The following is a 12420-nucleotide window of genomic DNA, read 5'->3' on the forward strand; positions in this document are numbered from 1 at the left end:
TGATTTATACCCTTTCTGCTACTGAAACCAAGGGCATGGTCCCAAGGATACACAAAAGGAATTAACTTCCATTGAAACCAATTAGACTTACTTCTATATAGTATGTATGATAAGGGCAAGGATTAAATAACCATACTTTTTACTTATTTATTACATTTATAAAATTCCAGTATTTCAGCTAAATTAGGTTGTGGAGTTGGTTTCCTGTGATAAGTTATATGTTAGGTCCAGTGTCTCAAAAACAAATAATAATATTTGTCCATATGAAAATACTGTGTTCCCAATTTTCCAAACTATGCAGGGGAAAAATCGTATTATTTTGGAATTATTTTTAATTAGACAGTGATTACTTAGAATAGGGGAAGAGCTAAAAATGCATTATATACAGTCACAAAAGAGAAAGGGGGAAAGCACAAAGAATAATTTATCTAGCAAACAGAAGCAGCAAGGTTAAATATTTGTATGATTGATATACCACTGAAATAACTTATACAATTTCAGCAAATGCATGTGTTATATTATCTGACCCTGGATGAGGGTATGTCTTCACAAACTGAATGTAATATCACAATACCCTTTAACTTACCCTTTAAGCATAAGGAATAACGTGGTAGAAAATTAACACTTAGAATAGCATGACAGGAATCTAAGAAATGAAAAAGCTGAACCTGAAATAATTTTCAGTGTTCTTAAACCAAAGAACTTAAATCATTGTATTATCATCTGGTGAGTTTTAATACAGCTTACTGGTAAGCAGTGCATTACATATATTTATGGAGGAATCACGTTATGAATGGTATTTCATTGGAGAAAACAAATGCAAATAGAAAGAGACTTCCCGTGTACACATTTCCCGAACAGCAATCAATAAAACAAACAAAAAACAAAACAAAAACACACAAACCAGTTTAGTAATATATGAAGGGCTTTTTTTTTTCTGGGAAAAGAGGTGCCAGAACTCTCAAGAGGGAAATTGAAAGAGTAACACATGGGTGCCCCTCATGAACTTTTAACATTTTGTTTCCACAAAATGGTTCTGGAAATCTGTTCTGCCACATTCCCCCAGAAAAAAAAAAGCCCTGAATGTACATAACTTACCTAACATGACAGTATGCTAAGATCCACCCATCCTCGATTAACATGATATTTTCTGGTTTAAAGTTCATGTTCACATCTGTGCCATAAGCTCCATATACATGAATCAGAAGTGGCTTCCTGCATAGCTTCACAGAACTGGGCTTATGAAAAACTGTAATTGGCACCCAAACGTCATCCTAGAAAGGAAGGAGTATTTTTCATTTAAGGGTATTTCAAAGTTCACAAGGAACACAGGGAAATGAAAGCTTCAATTATACATTTTTAAATGTGTTTTTCTTATTACAGTAATTCTTCTGTACTTTGACTGTACCCCCCCCCCCCCCCAAAAAAAAAAAAAGCACTCTTGAATAATAAACCTGAGATATTGGCTTGCTGCTGGGTTGATTTACCAATGTGAAGCATAAAATTCATTTAAGTGCGACCCCAGAAAAATCTATAAAATAAGAAAACAACCAGCTCCTCCAGCACACTCTAATCATACCCCTATACATTAGGAATAGCTTAGTTTAGCACTTAGTGCACCAGCAATCTTTTGTTATGAACTTAACATTTCTATAAACATATATATTTATTTTACAGCTTCTAGGGTCATTAGGAATTTTTTCCTTTGTGACTGGCAATTCACAGTAGGCCAGCTCTTATAATTTTAATTCCTTTTGCATCTCACCCAGGATATCATACACATAAATATTATGGGAGATTAATTTTTCCCAATTGTTATATAGCCATATGAGTTTCCCAGACAGTTCCAAAATGTCCTTCACAAGTACTTTCTTCTACTGCAGAGTAAGCCAGGCATTAAAGTGAAAAGAGCCATCCCAGTAAACCTTTTGTGCCATGATATTCTCTCTTGGTCAAAGAAATACACTGTCCCCTTCTCAAAAATACAGCTGTAAAAAGAAACAGTAAAGCTCCTGAACCCCTCTTTTCTGTGCTGAAGGGAAAAATGGTGCCAACTGAATGAATGTGGAACCCAGAGTCCTTTTTATACTGTCAACATTCCCATCCAGATACTGCTCAAAAGACAGTGAAGGAATAACTGAGAATCTTACCTTGCTTTTAGCTTCTAAGTGTACAGCATGACAGTTCACTGCAATGGATACCTCTTGTTCAGTGAGCTCAATAAGCTTGTTTTCTACCAATAAATACACAAAACGTACTGGAGGATGAACAGGGGAGGCAAGCCAAAAATAGCAAGTGCTAGTGGTGTATTCAGGATGAGGCTCCAATTCAAATGAACAGGCCCAAGCAGGTAGCTGAAAAAAAATCCCAGCAGTTGTTAATATCCCCCAGCCTTTGGCTGTCTTTACAGAACTATATTCGATGCCGCCTCTTTGATGAAAGGATCTGAACTTCAAGCTTAATTAACTTCGGCCTGTGTGTCTGCTAGGAGTTGCAGTCCCACCCCCTTATAAATTAAAAATGTCGAAAGAAACACCATGACAAAGAGGGCAACACTTTAACTACTTTTTTTCTCCTTTCTCTAAAAGCTACTTAATGAGGTTCAACAAGTAATTGAAATGGAAAACAAAACCTTATGTCAATTTGAAATAAAAGGAGCAAACAAAATCATAATCAAATGCCTTAAACAAAGCACAAAATTGAGAATACATATAAGAAATATTATAATACACATGCTATTTGTTTAGGAGTTTCATATACACCACTGCTTTATTAGGAAGTTTTCAAAATCTTTTTCTTCTCTCGAGTCTACTCTTTCTTCCCAACTTGAAAAACTGCCAAGTCAACGTCAGCTATTGCACTAAGGCCATGAGTTGGCTCTGGAGTGCTCAGCCACTTACAATCCCTGCCTCTGACTTTGTTCCCAATGCTAGCCATTGTGAAGAACAAAATCATTTTTTTGGCACAGCTACACTCAGAAACTCAGGGCTATTATGTCTTAAGACTTCAACACTCCTAGAAATGAAAGGAATCAAGATTCATTCTCTGAGACCAGCAGGGTCTCTTACCCACTGCTTACTTTCTTTTAAGGAGTTCTGGTTAGTAGGTTGATAAAGGCTTTGGGAATTGTGGCAGTCGGAGTCAAAAAGCTTCACACAGAAAAACTGCACTCCGTGTAATTGATTAAAACCTGAAGAGGATCAATCTTAAAAGTCTGGAAAACCCTACAGAATGGGTACTATATTTAACTTGAATGCTACCATTAGGAGACTAGTTGGAGAGTGTATAGGTTTACCCTTTTATTACAAGCATGTGAAGTGAAATCTTAAAATATTTTTGGATAGCTTGATTTTAAGACTGGAGCTGGTTAGGGTTTTTCTGAGATAGATCTTTTCCCCATTGTGTTTGAAAAGTTAAAAAGGAAATCAGCCTAGGCAAAGTAATACTGTATTACAAGGAAATATTGTTTACTTTAATTGACCCAGAACAAAATTCAAGTTCAATGGCACCTTTAAGACCAACAAAGTTTTATTCAAGGTAAAAGCTCTCGTGTGCATGCACACTTCAAATATATTGAAGTAGAAGTTACCAGTCCATACACATAGGTATAAGGTGAGCAGCAAATTAGCAGACAACATAATGATGTTCAACAGATGTGAAGACTAAACAGGAATAACAAGGTCAGTTTTATATGGTCACCATTTGTTTGGATTTAATTTCAGGGGGAATATAATGAAGCAAATAAATATATCACATTTAGAGATTGATGTGTAAATGTACCCTTCTTAATTGTGGAATGCTGAGAGTAATTAACTGAGTCCCTGTTGTTCCACTTCATCCATCTCCTCTCAAGCATGGAGATAACCAACAGCATCCTTTTCTTTAAGCTGAACTGACTACTTGTGCAGTATTATGTCTTCTCTGTCACCAGACCCGAGAAATACATCCCAATCTACTATTCCAAATTACATTACCTTCTACTATTCATTGCATTACATTACAACCACTATTCCACATATTACAATAAAATAAAGAGAATTATGGCCTTAGTGAGAATACAGATGTAAGAAATGAATGAGATTAGCATGCGTAGTGATATAAGAAACCAATATCTCTGTTAAGTACTAGAATTTTTTGTTTCAAGTGTTAAAACAACTTGTAATTCAGCAATTTCCCTTTCCAGCCTGTTCCTGAAGTTCCTTTGCAATAAAACACATATTTTGAGGTCACCCAATGAATGTCCTGGAAGGGCGACGTGTTCTATAGGTTTCTCAGTCTTGTGTCTTAATGCCAGATTTGTGCCTTTTTTTCTTTTGGCCATTCATCTTTTGGCAGCCTGTTTACCCTCTGTAGAGAATGGAAGAGCAATGTTGGCATTTAATGGCATATACAATGTTAGAAGATAAGCAAGTGAATGAGCCTGAGATGTTGTAGTTGATGTTGTTAGGTCCAGTGATTATATTGCCTGTGTGTATCTGGCAGCAAAGTTGGCATCTGGGTTTATTGCAAGCTCTGGTACCAGTGTCAATGTTCAAGTTAGATGATGTATTATTGTGGGTGAGGAGTTAAATGTTTAAGATTGAGGGGCTGTCTGTATGCAAGAAAAGGTTTGCCCCCAGTGCTTCATCAGGTGGATATTTTAGCTCCAAAAAGGTTTGTTGTAGATCCCTCAGGTGAGAATCTCTGTCTGTAGGATTAGAACAGATGTGGTAGTGTAGAGCAATGCTGTAGACCAGTATTTCCAAACCTTTTCGACGTAGTGGTATCTTTGAACTCACTCTTCATATCTTATGGTACCCTTGAGGAAAACACCTATTTTTAAAAAACTGATTTACTTCTAGTTATGTGAGAGACATAATAGTTTATTATTGTTAAGTTTCTATTTATTCATTAATTAATGATGTGAAAATGAACGTAATTTAAATTAATTAAATTAAGATAGAATAGTCAGTAGCATGTAGGAAAAAACAGGTTAATAGTGCAATCCTAAATGGAGTTTCATCCTTCTAAATTCATCAGTGTCAGTGGGTTTAGGGTATTACTCTGCTTAACACAGTATGGTTAGCCCTTGATTGGGTGCACTACAACTTTGCAGCCATTCATCCAAGGGTGGCTACTTCGAACATGGCCAGTATATGGGAGTAGGCCATGTAGGCAGCTGCCTATGGTGCCACAAGGCACCCCCTTCCCACATGCCAGCTGGCACCGAGCCAACTTCTCCCCCTGCCTGAGACTTGGGGGGGGGGGGGAGGAAAGTGGCGGCTCAGCCTCACTCCCAGGCTGCCTCCCCTTCAAGGGAAGGCAGCCTGAGAGCAAGGCAGAGGCCCCACACCACCTCTTTCCCCCACCTGAGACTCGAGCAGAGGAAAGAGGCATCTCGGTCTCACTCCCAGGCTGCCTCCCCTGCAAGGGAAGGCAGCCTGAGAGCAGGGCAGAGGCTCCACATTGCCTCTTTCCCCCCACCCGAGACCTCCATCGATCAGCTGGGGTCTTTAAATGGGAGGGGGAGCAGATCAGCTGTTTCTCTGCCTAGCGGGAGGTGGCAGAAGCAGCCCTACCTCCCCTCTTTTTAAAGACCCCCCATGGGGGGCAGGGATAAAGTGGCGCGGGTGGGGCAGCTGCCTGGGGTGGCAAGAATTCCAGCGCTGCCTTTGACTCCAAAATAAACCTAATTAGAAAACATGTCTAAATACTCTGTGCTATTCTTTCAGATCATTAAAAGTAAATGGGAGCTGAGGAGGTGACCTGCCTGGGAGAGTTGTGCTGCAACTTAATGTGACTCGTGGGAGGATCTCTCCCCACACCTTTGAGGGAGGGGGTCCATTTTGAACCAGTTCAGTGCCCACCATTTTAGGTGCCTTAGAGAAGAGAGCCAGAGCTCTTGCTGTCGTCAAGGCCGCCCTCATGGCACTCGATCTCTGCCTCCCCTCTCCATCCCCTTGACCCACTTATCTTCCAGTAGTCCTGGCTTTGTGCAGTTTCCTTGCCTCACTGCCTCCCACTCTGTGTATATGGAATCATGCTCAGCAGCCACAAGAGCCCCGGCCCCCAAGACTTGCCCAGTCAACTTTCCCCTGCATGCCATCCTTGTGGCACAGTATGTTGCTGAACTTGCTGCTTACTAGTCTGCCATCAACTCAATACTAGGGTCAGTGGTGGCGCCCAGCCGTCAATTCAAGGGATGGAGGAGGAGGAAAGCAGCTGGGTGATCTGCCTAGTGGTGCAGTGAAAAAGGGGCAGAGAAGTCGGGCATTGGCAGCAGTAGCTGCAGGCAACATGTGCTGCTCTGCTCACTGCCTGCTGCTGATCGGCACAGCATGCACAAAAAGGATGCCAGGCAGTGTCTCCTTGTGCATGCATATGACAGCGCTGTCAGCCTTGCATGCATGCATTTTTTGGAGTCGCCCTGTGCCTGGCTGGCCTCGTCAGAGGGAGGTGGCAGGTGTTGGAGGTTGGCTGGCATTGCGGTACATCTACATCTTGCGATAGCTCTAGGAAGTGCTCGTGGCACCCCAGGGTATCACGGAACTCTGGTTGGGAATCACTGCTGTAGACAATAGACTGGTATGTTTAGGATGGTAGCTGGATGCATGTATGTTTGTCAATAAGTAGGTTTCCAGTATAAGGTGGTGTCTGTCACGTAGTGTCTAGAAAATGTATTTCTTGCATAGATTCATTCATTGTCAGGTTGATGGTGAATGAAAGTTGTTGAATGCCTGGTAGAATATGTCCCAGGCTTCTTTACCATGTATCCATACCATAAAAATGTCAACAATGTAATGCAGGTACAGGAGAGGTGTGAGTGTGCAGGAGTTTAGGAAGCATTGCTCCAGGCCAGCCATGAAAATGTTAACAGACAATGCAATCACTATCTAAGGAAACTATGTAAATCTCAGTCTGATTTTTGAGGGCAAACAGGCTACCACAGGGAATGCCAGAGGAAAAAATTGTAGCAATCTCAAAGCCCAGTTTCTGAAGGAAACTAGTGAGACCGGTGGTTTCTGATAGGAACTCACATTTATACTCTGAGAATCCTTCAGTTGAAGGAAGGCCAGCCTTTGCCTCAATAATAAAAGCTTGGCTGATAACTGTTTTGCACATTCAGGAGTCAACACTATGTGTTATCTGTAAATAGGTTTAAGCTTCATTACTGAATCTCCTTATTTCTTCTACCCCTGGTGGTTTTTTAGTCCTGTTCTTCTGATGTCTTATATGTAGTAACTGCATCTAGAAGGATTCGGGTAGAGACTATAAAAGACTCCCCTCCCCTCCTCCCCTTCCCACTAGGGTGGCCAGACCGTCCCGGTCTCCCGGGACATTCCCGGTTCTGGCTACCCAATCCCGGCTCCCGGGCTGCCTATACCGGGACCATTAAAGGTCCCGGTTTAGCCAGCCCCGGAGGCGGTGGGCCGCGGGCGCCGGCGGGGAAGGCGGCGAGTGAGGGAGGGAGCGTCCCTGCGCAGGGCCCCTGCGCACGCGCAGGGATGCTCCCTCCCTCACTCGCCGCCTTCCCCGCCCGCGCGCGGGGCCCGGCGGCGGTGGCGGAGGCCTCCCCGCGGCCTCCGCTGGTCCCTGGAGGCCCTCCAGAGTCTCTGGAGGGCCTCCAGGGACCAGCGGAGGCCGCGGGGACGCCGCGGAGCACCCGGCGCTGGTCCCGGAAGGCCTTCCAGAGCCTCTGGAAGGCCTTCCGGGACCAGCGCCGGCCAGCGAAGGCCTCCCCGCGGCCTCCGCTGGTCCCTGGAGGCCCTCCAGAGTCTCTGGAGGGCCTCCAGGGACCAGCGGAGGCCGCGGGGAAGCCGCGGAGCAGCCGGCGCTGGTCCCTGGAGGCCTCCAGAGGCCAGCGCCGGTAGCGGAGAGGCCCGGCGCTGGTCCCTGGAGGCCTCCAGAGGCCAGCGCCGGCAGCTCCCTCCCTCCCTCGCCGCGAGGCCGCCGCCGCAGTCCCGCAGGACTCGCCGCCGCCGCCGCTGGACTCTCCGCCGCCCTGGAATCAGGTAAGGGGGCCGAAAGCGCGGGGGGGGGGGGCGGGGGGGCGGCCTTCCTTTCTTCCCTCCCTCCTCCCTCCCTTCCTTCCCTCCCTCCTCCCTTCCTTTCTTCCTTCCTTCCCTCCCTTCCGTCACTCCCTTCCCTTCCTTCCTTCCCTCCTCCCTTCCTTCCTTCCCTCCCTCCCCCCTTCCTTCCTTCCTTCCTTCCCTCCCTCCCCCTTCCTTCCTTTCCCTCCCTCATGTTCTTATGTGACACAGAGTGTTGGACTGGAGGGGCCGCTGGCCTGATCCAACAGGGCTTCTGTTATGTTCTTATGTGACACAGAGTGTTGGACTGGAGGGGCCACTGGCCTGATCCAACAGGGCTTCTGTTATGTTCTTATGTGACGCAGAGTGTTGGACTGGATGGGCCACTGGCCTGATCCAACAGGGCTTCTCTTATGTTCTTATGTGACGCAGAGTGTTGGACTGGATGGGCCACTGGCCTGATCCAACAGGGCTTCTCTTATGTTCTTATGTGACGCAGAGTGTTGGACTGGATGGGCCACTGGCCTGATCCAACAGGGCTTCTCTTATGTTCTTATGTGACGCAGAGTGTTGGACTGGATGGGCCACTGGCCTGATCCAACAGGGCTTCTCTTATGTTCTTATGTGACGCAGAGTGTTGGACTGGATGGGCCACTGGCCTGATCCAACAGGGCTTCTCTTATGTTCTTATGTGACGCAGAGTGTTGGACTGGATGGGCCACTGGCCTGATCCAACAGGGCTTCTGTTATGTTCTTATGTGACACAGAGTGTTGGACTGGATGGGCCATTGGCCTGATCCAACATGGCTTCTCTTATGTTCTTATGTGACAATACTGACTTTGGTGGATCCAAGCACTGATTCAGTGTAAGGGAGCTTTGTGTTTGTGACTGGAGTGGACAATACTGACTTTGGTGGACCCAAGCACTGATTCAGTGTAAGGGAGCTTTGTGTTTGTGTCTTCTGGTGCAATTTTGTTCTCAGATCCTGTATTTACTTCATCAGTATATGGGATAAGGCACTTTCTCAACTGTGCTGCATAATGCAGCCTATTTATTTTGTCCTGTTTGCTCTGTTGGCTCTATCTGCGCCACCTTCATCACTTTCGGGGTGCGGATCCCCCAGTGGGGTGGTCTCCCGACTCCCTCCGCCGGCTGTTTCTGATAGCCCTGCGCCCCCTCTTTCATTTGATATGTGTCCCGTGCGGGTGCCACCCTCCCGCCGGGAGATGCCGCAAAATGAGCCCCCTTGAGGCTTATGGCGGCAGGGCTCGAGGGAAGCGAGCTAGACTGCTGTTCTTTTGAGGGGTTATAGAGTGTTTCGAGCCCGTCCCTGTGGCATCGGTCCCATCGTTGTAGGGCCCAGGGGGCCGGCGCAGCGGCCTGCTGAAGCAGCCTGTCGGTCACTTCCGGGTTCCTGTCCTGCATCTCGACCTGTGTTATTAGTGACAGGCTGCTTCGGCGGGCCGCTGCGCCGGCCCCCTGGGTCCCACAACGATGAGACCGATGCCACAGGGACGGGCTCGAAACACTCTATAACCCCTCAAAAGAACAGCAGTCTAGCTCGCTTCCCCCGAGCCCTGCCGCCATAAGCCTCAAGGGGGCTCATTTTGCGGCATCTCCCGGCGGGAGGGTGGCACCCGCACGGGACACATATCAAATGAAAGAGGGGGCGCAGGGCTATCAGAAACAGCCGGCGGAGGGAGTCGGGAGACCACCCCACTGGGGGATCCGCACCCCGAAAGTGATGAAGGTGGCGCAGATAGAGCCAACAGAGCAAACAGGACAAAATAAATAGGCTGCATTATGCAGCACAGTTGAGAAAGTGCCTTATCCCATATACTGATGAAGTATATACAGGATTTGAGAACAAAATTGTTTCCGGCGGTGATATTTGGGGGATTTTTGGGGACGTCACAGGAAGTGCTGTGAAGTCACTTCCTGTTTCCGGCAGTGGCATTTGGGAGAAGTGATGTCAGAGGAAGTGATGTCACTTCCCGTTTCCGGCAGGTGACGCGGGGAAATGATGTCACAGGAAGTGGTGTCACTTTCTGCTTCCGGCGGTGGCATGACATCACCGGAAGTGACGTCACTTCCTGTTTCCGGCGGCACGCGCACTTCGCGCGCGCACACCCCTACCTTCCCCCCCCCAGGTGTCCCTGGCTGGCCTTCAGACATTATGGTCACCCTACTTCCCACTCTCTGCCCACAAGGCAATGAGAAATCTGCGTGAATGAGAGGGGACTTCGGCTTTCCCTTAGCCCCTCTTCTTTCCCCCTTTCTTCAGTATGGCCACCACTGTTCAAGCTCTGCCCTTCCTTTCTCTATCCACAGCCTGAAGCACAGATAAGGCTTGTCTCTGTGCAAACTCCTTCACACAAACTCCATCTTTGGCCTGCTGTCTGTAGTCCAGTCAGTAGTTTCTTGTTTCTGCATGGAAGAGCAATCAGGTACCCTGGTTGAGAATTTTGACCTGAGTCTCAGATCTTTAAAAGGAATAGATCCTTATTGACTAAAATTCAATCTCAATTCACTAGCATGCAAGGGAACTAGAGCACTGTATAAAAACAGTATAGGGTGTAAAAGAACTAAGAAAGGAAATAAAACCCATAAAACTAAGTTGTACAGTCACTGGGGTAACCTTGGCATACCCTTTCCTGGAATGGACATGAATCTTTTGGGACTTTGAAAAGCAGAGGCTGGCCAAGTCATACCTCATTTCCCCTCTTATTCCCTGATCCTTAGCTTGTAAACCTCTGACAAGGTGTCCAAACGGTTTAACCCATCCTATCTCAGCTGGGAGGGTTTCCCTTTCAACTATCATGAAATTGGGTTTGAGTATCCATGTGTATCATTGTGTCCATTTTCTCCAATCAAATCAAGGCACACATTCCAAAACCTTTATGGCTTAACTCAGGATATCAAATAGTCATCTACATTGGCCCTTTCTGGCAGGTGGACAAATGGTCATCTCCATTCTGCTTATTTATCACTGTAAAGGAAGCTAATTTCTTCACAGCTTGAAATCTGAAGAACTGATTTGCTTCTTTCTCAGGAAAGTATGTTTTGTGAGATCAGGGCTTTCCTGTGTGTTAATGCATCTACATTCTTGTATTATAACAGAGACCATTCTGGTCAAACTATGTAGCACACCACCTCTGCTTAAACAGCATTTAAAACCCTGACCTTCACGGATGGGAGCAGACAACACAGCTATGATGATGCCTTTGTGGTATGTCAGAAACCTAGATCAATGATCCCTTTAATTTTATCTAGCCCTCTTTATCCCATTCAGATACCCCATCCCATCATGTTCATTTGTTCACGAAGGCAGAAAAGTATTAATTATCCTTTAAGATAGGAAATTCCATCCAGTCTGGAAGCACAGACAGTTATCACAGACTCCCCCACTGGCTTTATCACACAGTTTCCATACTGGCAAGGTGTCAATCTAGTTCTGGGAATTTTTCATGCCCCTGTTTGGGGGGGTATGACCCTGAACTTTCTTTTCAAATTCTTTACAATTCATCTTGCCCTTTAAAGTTTCTGTTGGACTTTGCACACTCCCAGTGTTACTACTTTAGGAACAGGTGTCTTCAGTATGGTGGTTTATTGCTTCTGATGCCTGCGTCTGAAAAGTATTTTGTCTCTTCCATGTTAAGGCATGCTTGAAAAAGCTAGGTCTATGGGAGAAGAGCCATAAGGCCAGTTCAGGACCCTTTATCACCTCAGTTGGAAAAATACCCATCAAACAGGAACCACTGAGGGAAACTTCTTGGAAGAGCATGCAGAGAGAATGAGATAGCAGGTGGGTAACCCCATTTAAGAGCCTCCTCCTTCTCTGCCTCATTCAAGTGGGCAGTTGGCTCACCCTCAATTCCTGTATCAGCTGGAAAAGAGGGTCTATTTTATTTATTATTACACTTTATCTTGTCCTTCCTCCAATGAGCTAAGTGTAGTGAACACTGTTTTCTCCCCCATTTTATCTTCATCACAACTCTGTGAGGCAAATCAGGCTAAGAGAGAGGATGACTGGCACAAGATAACCTAGCAAATTTCATGACAAGCAGGGATTCAAACTTGGGTCTTCCTGGTCCTAGTCTAACACTTTAACAGCTATACCATACTTGGTCTCATTATCTGAAAAAGTGAGCAGTGACTCATGAAAGGTCATACCTTGCTACAAATTCTGTTCATCTTAAAGGTACACTTTTCTGTTGCTAAAGACAAAAAAACACAACTACCGATCTTGATCTTACTCTCATTATGTTAAGGTTAAGATAACTTTCTAGTAGATAGCAGAAAAATGTAGAAGGCATACCCATGTCACTTTTGATCATGCTCCAAACTCCTATGCAGTGGTTCCAATAAGGAACATTAAAAAGAATAAACGGGAGAGTTGCTGCAGCATAA

The 12420-nt window shown here is 45.5% G+C and overlaps 1 protein-coding gene across 2 annotated transcripts in view; it reads right to left on the reverse strand.

Annotated features, from left to right (window-relative positions):
• PREPL (prolyl endopeptidase like) overlaps nt 1-12420 on the reverse strand; it is a 63035-nt gene that overhangs the window by 20135 nt on the left and 30480 nt on the right. For both annotated transcript variants that reach the window (XM_060247610.1, XM_060247619.1), the window contains exons 9-10: nt 2151-2354; nt 1099-1274 (exon numbers count right to left, since the gene is read on the reverse strand). In XM_060247610.1, the coding sequence (XP_060103593.1) occupies nt 1099-1274; nt 2151-2354 (380 nt within the window). The remainder of the gene's footprint in view (nt 1-1098; nt 1275-2150; nt 2355-12420) is intronic.

This window comes from Heteronotia binoei, chromosome 1, assembly GCF_032191835.1.
Source record: "Heteronotia binoei isolate CCM8104 ecotype False Entrance Well chromosome 1, APGP_CSIRO_Hbin_v1, whole genome shotgun sequence".
Lineage (NCBI taxonomy): Eukaryota > Metazoa > Chordata > Lepidosauria > Squamata > Gekkonidae > Heteronotia > Heteronotia binoei.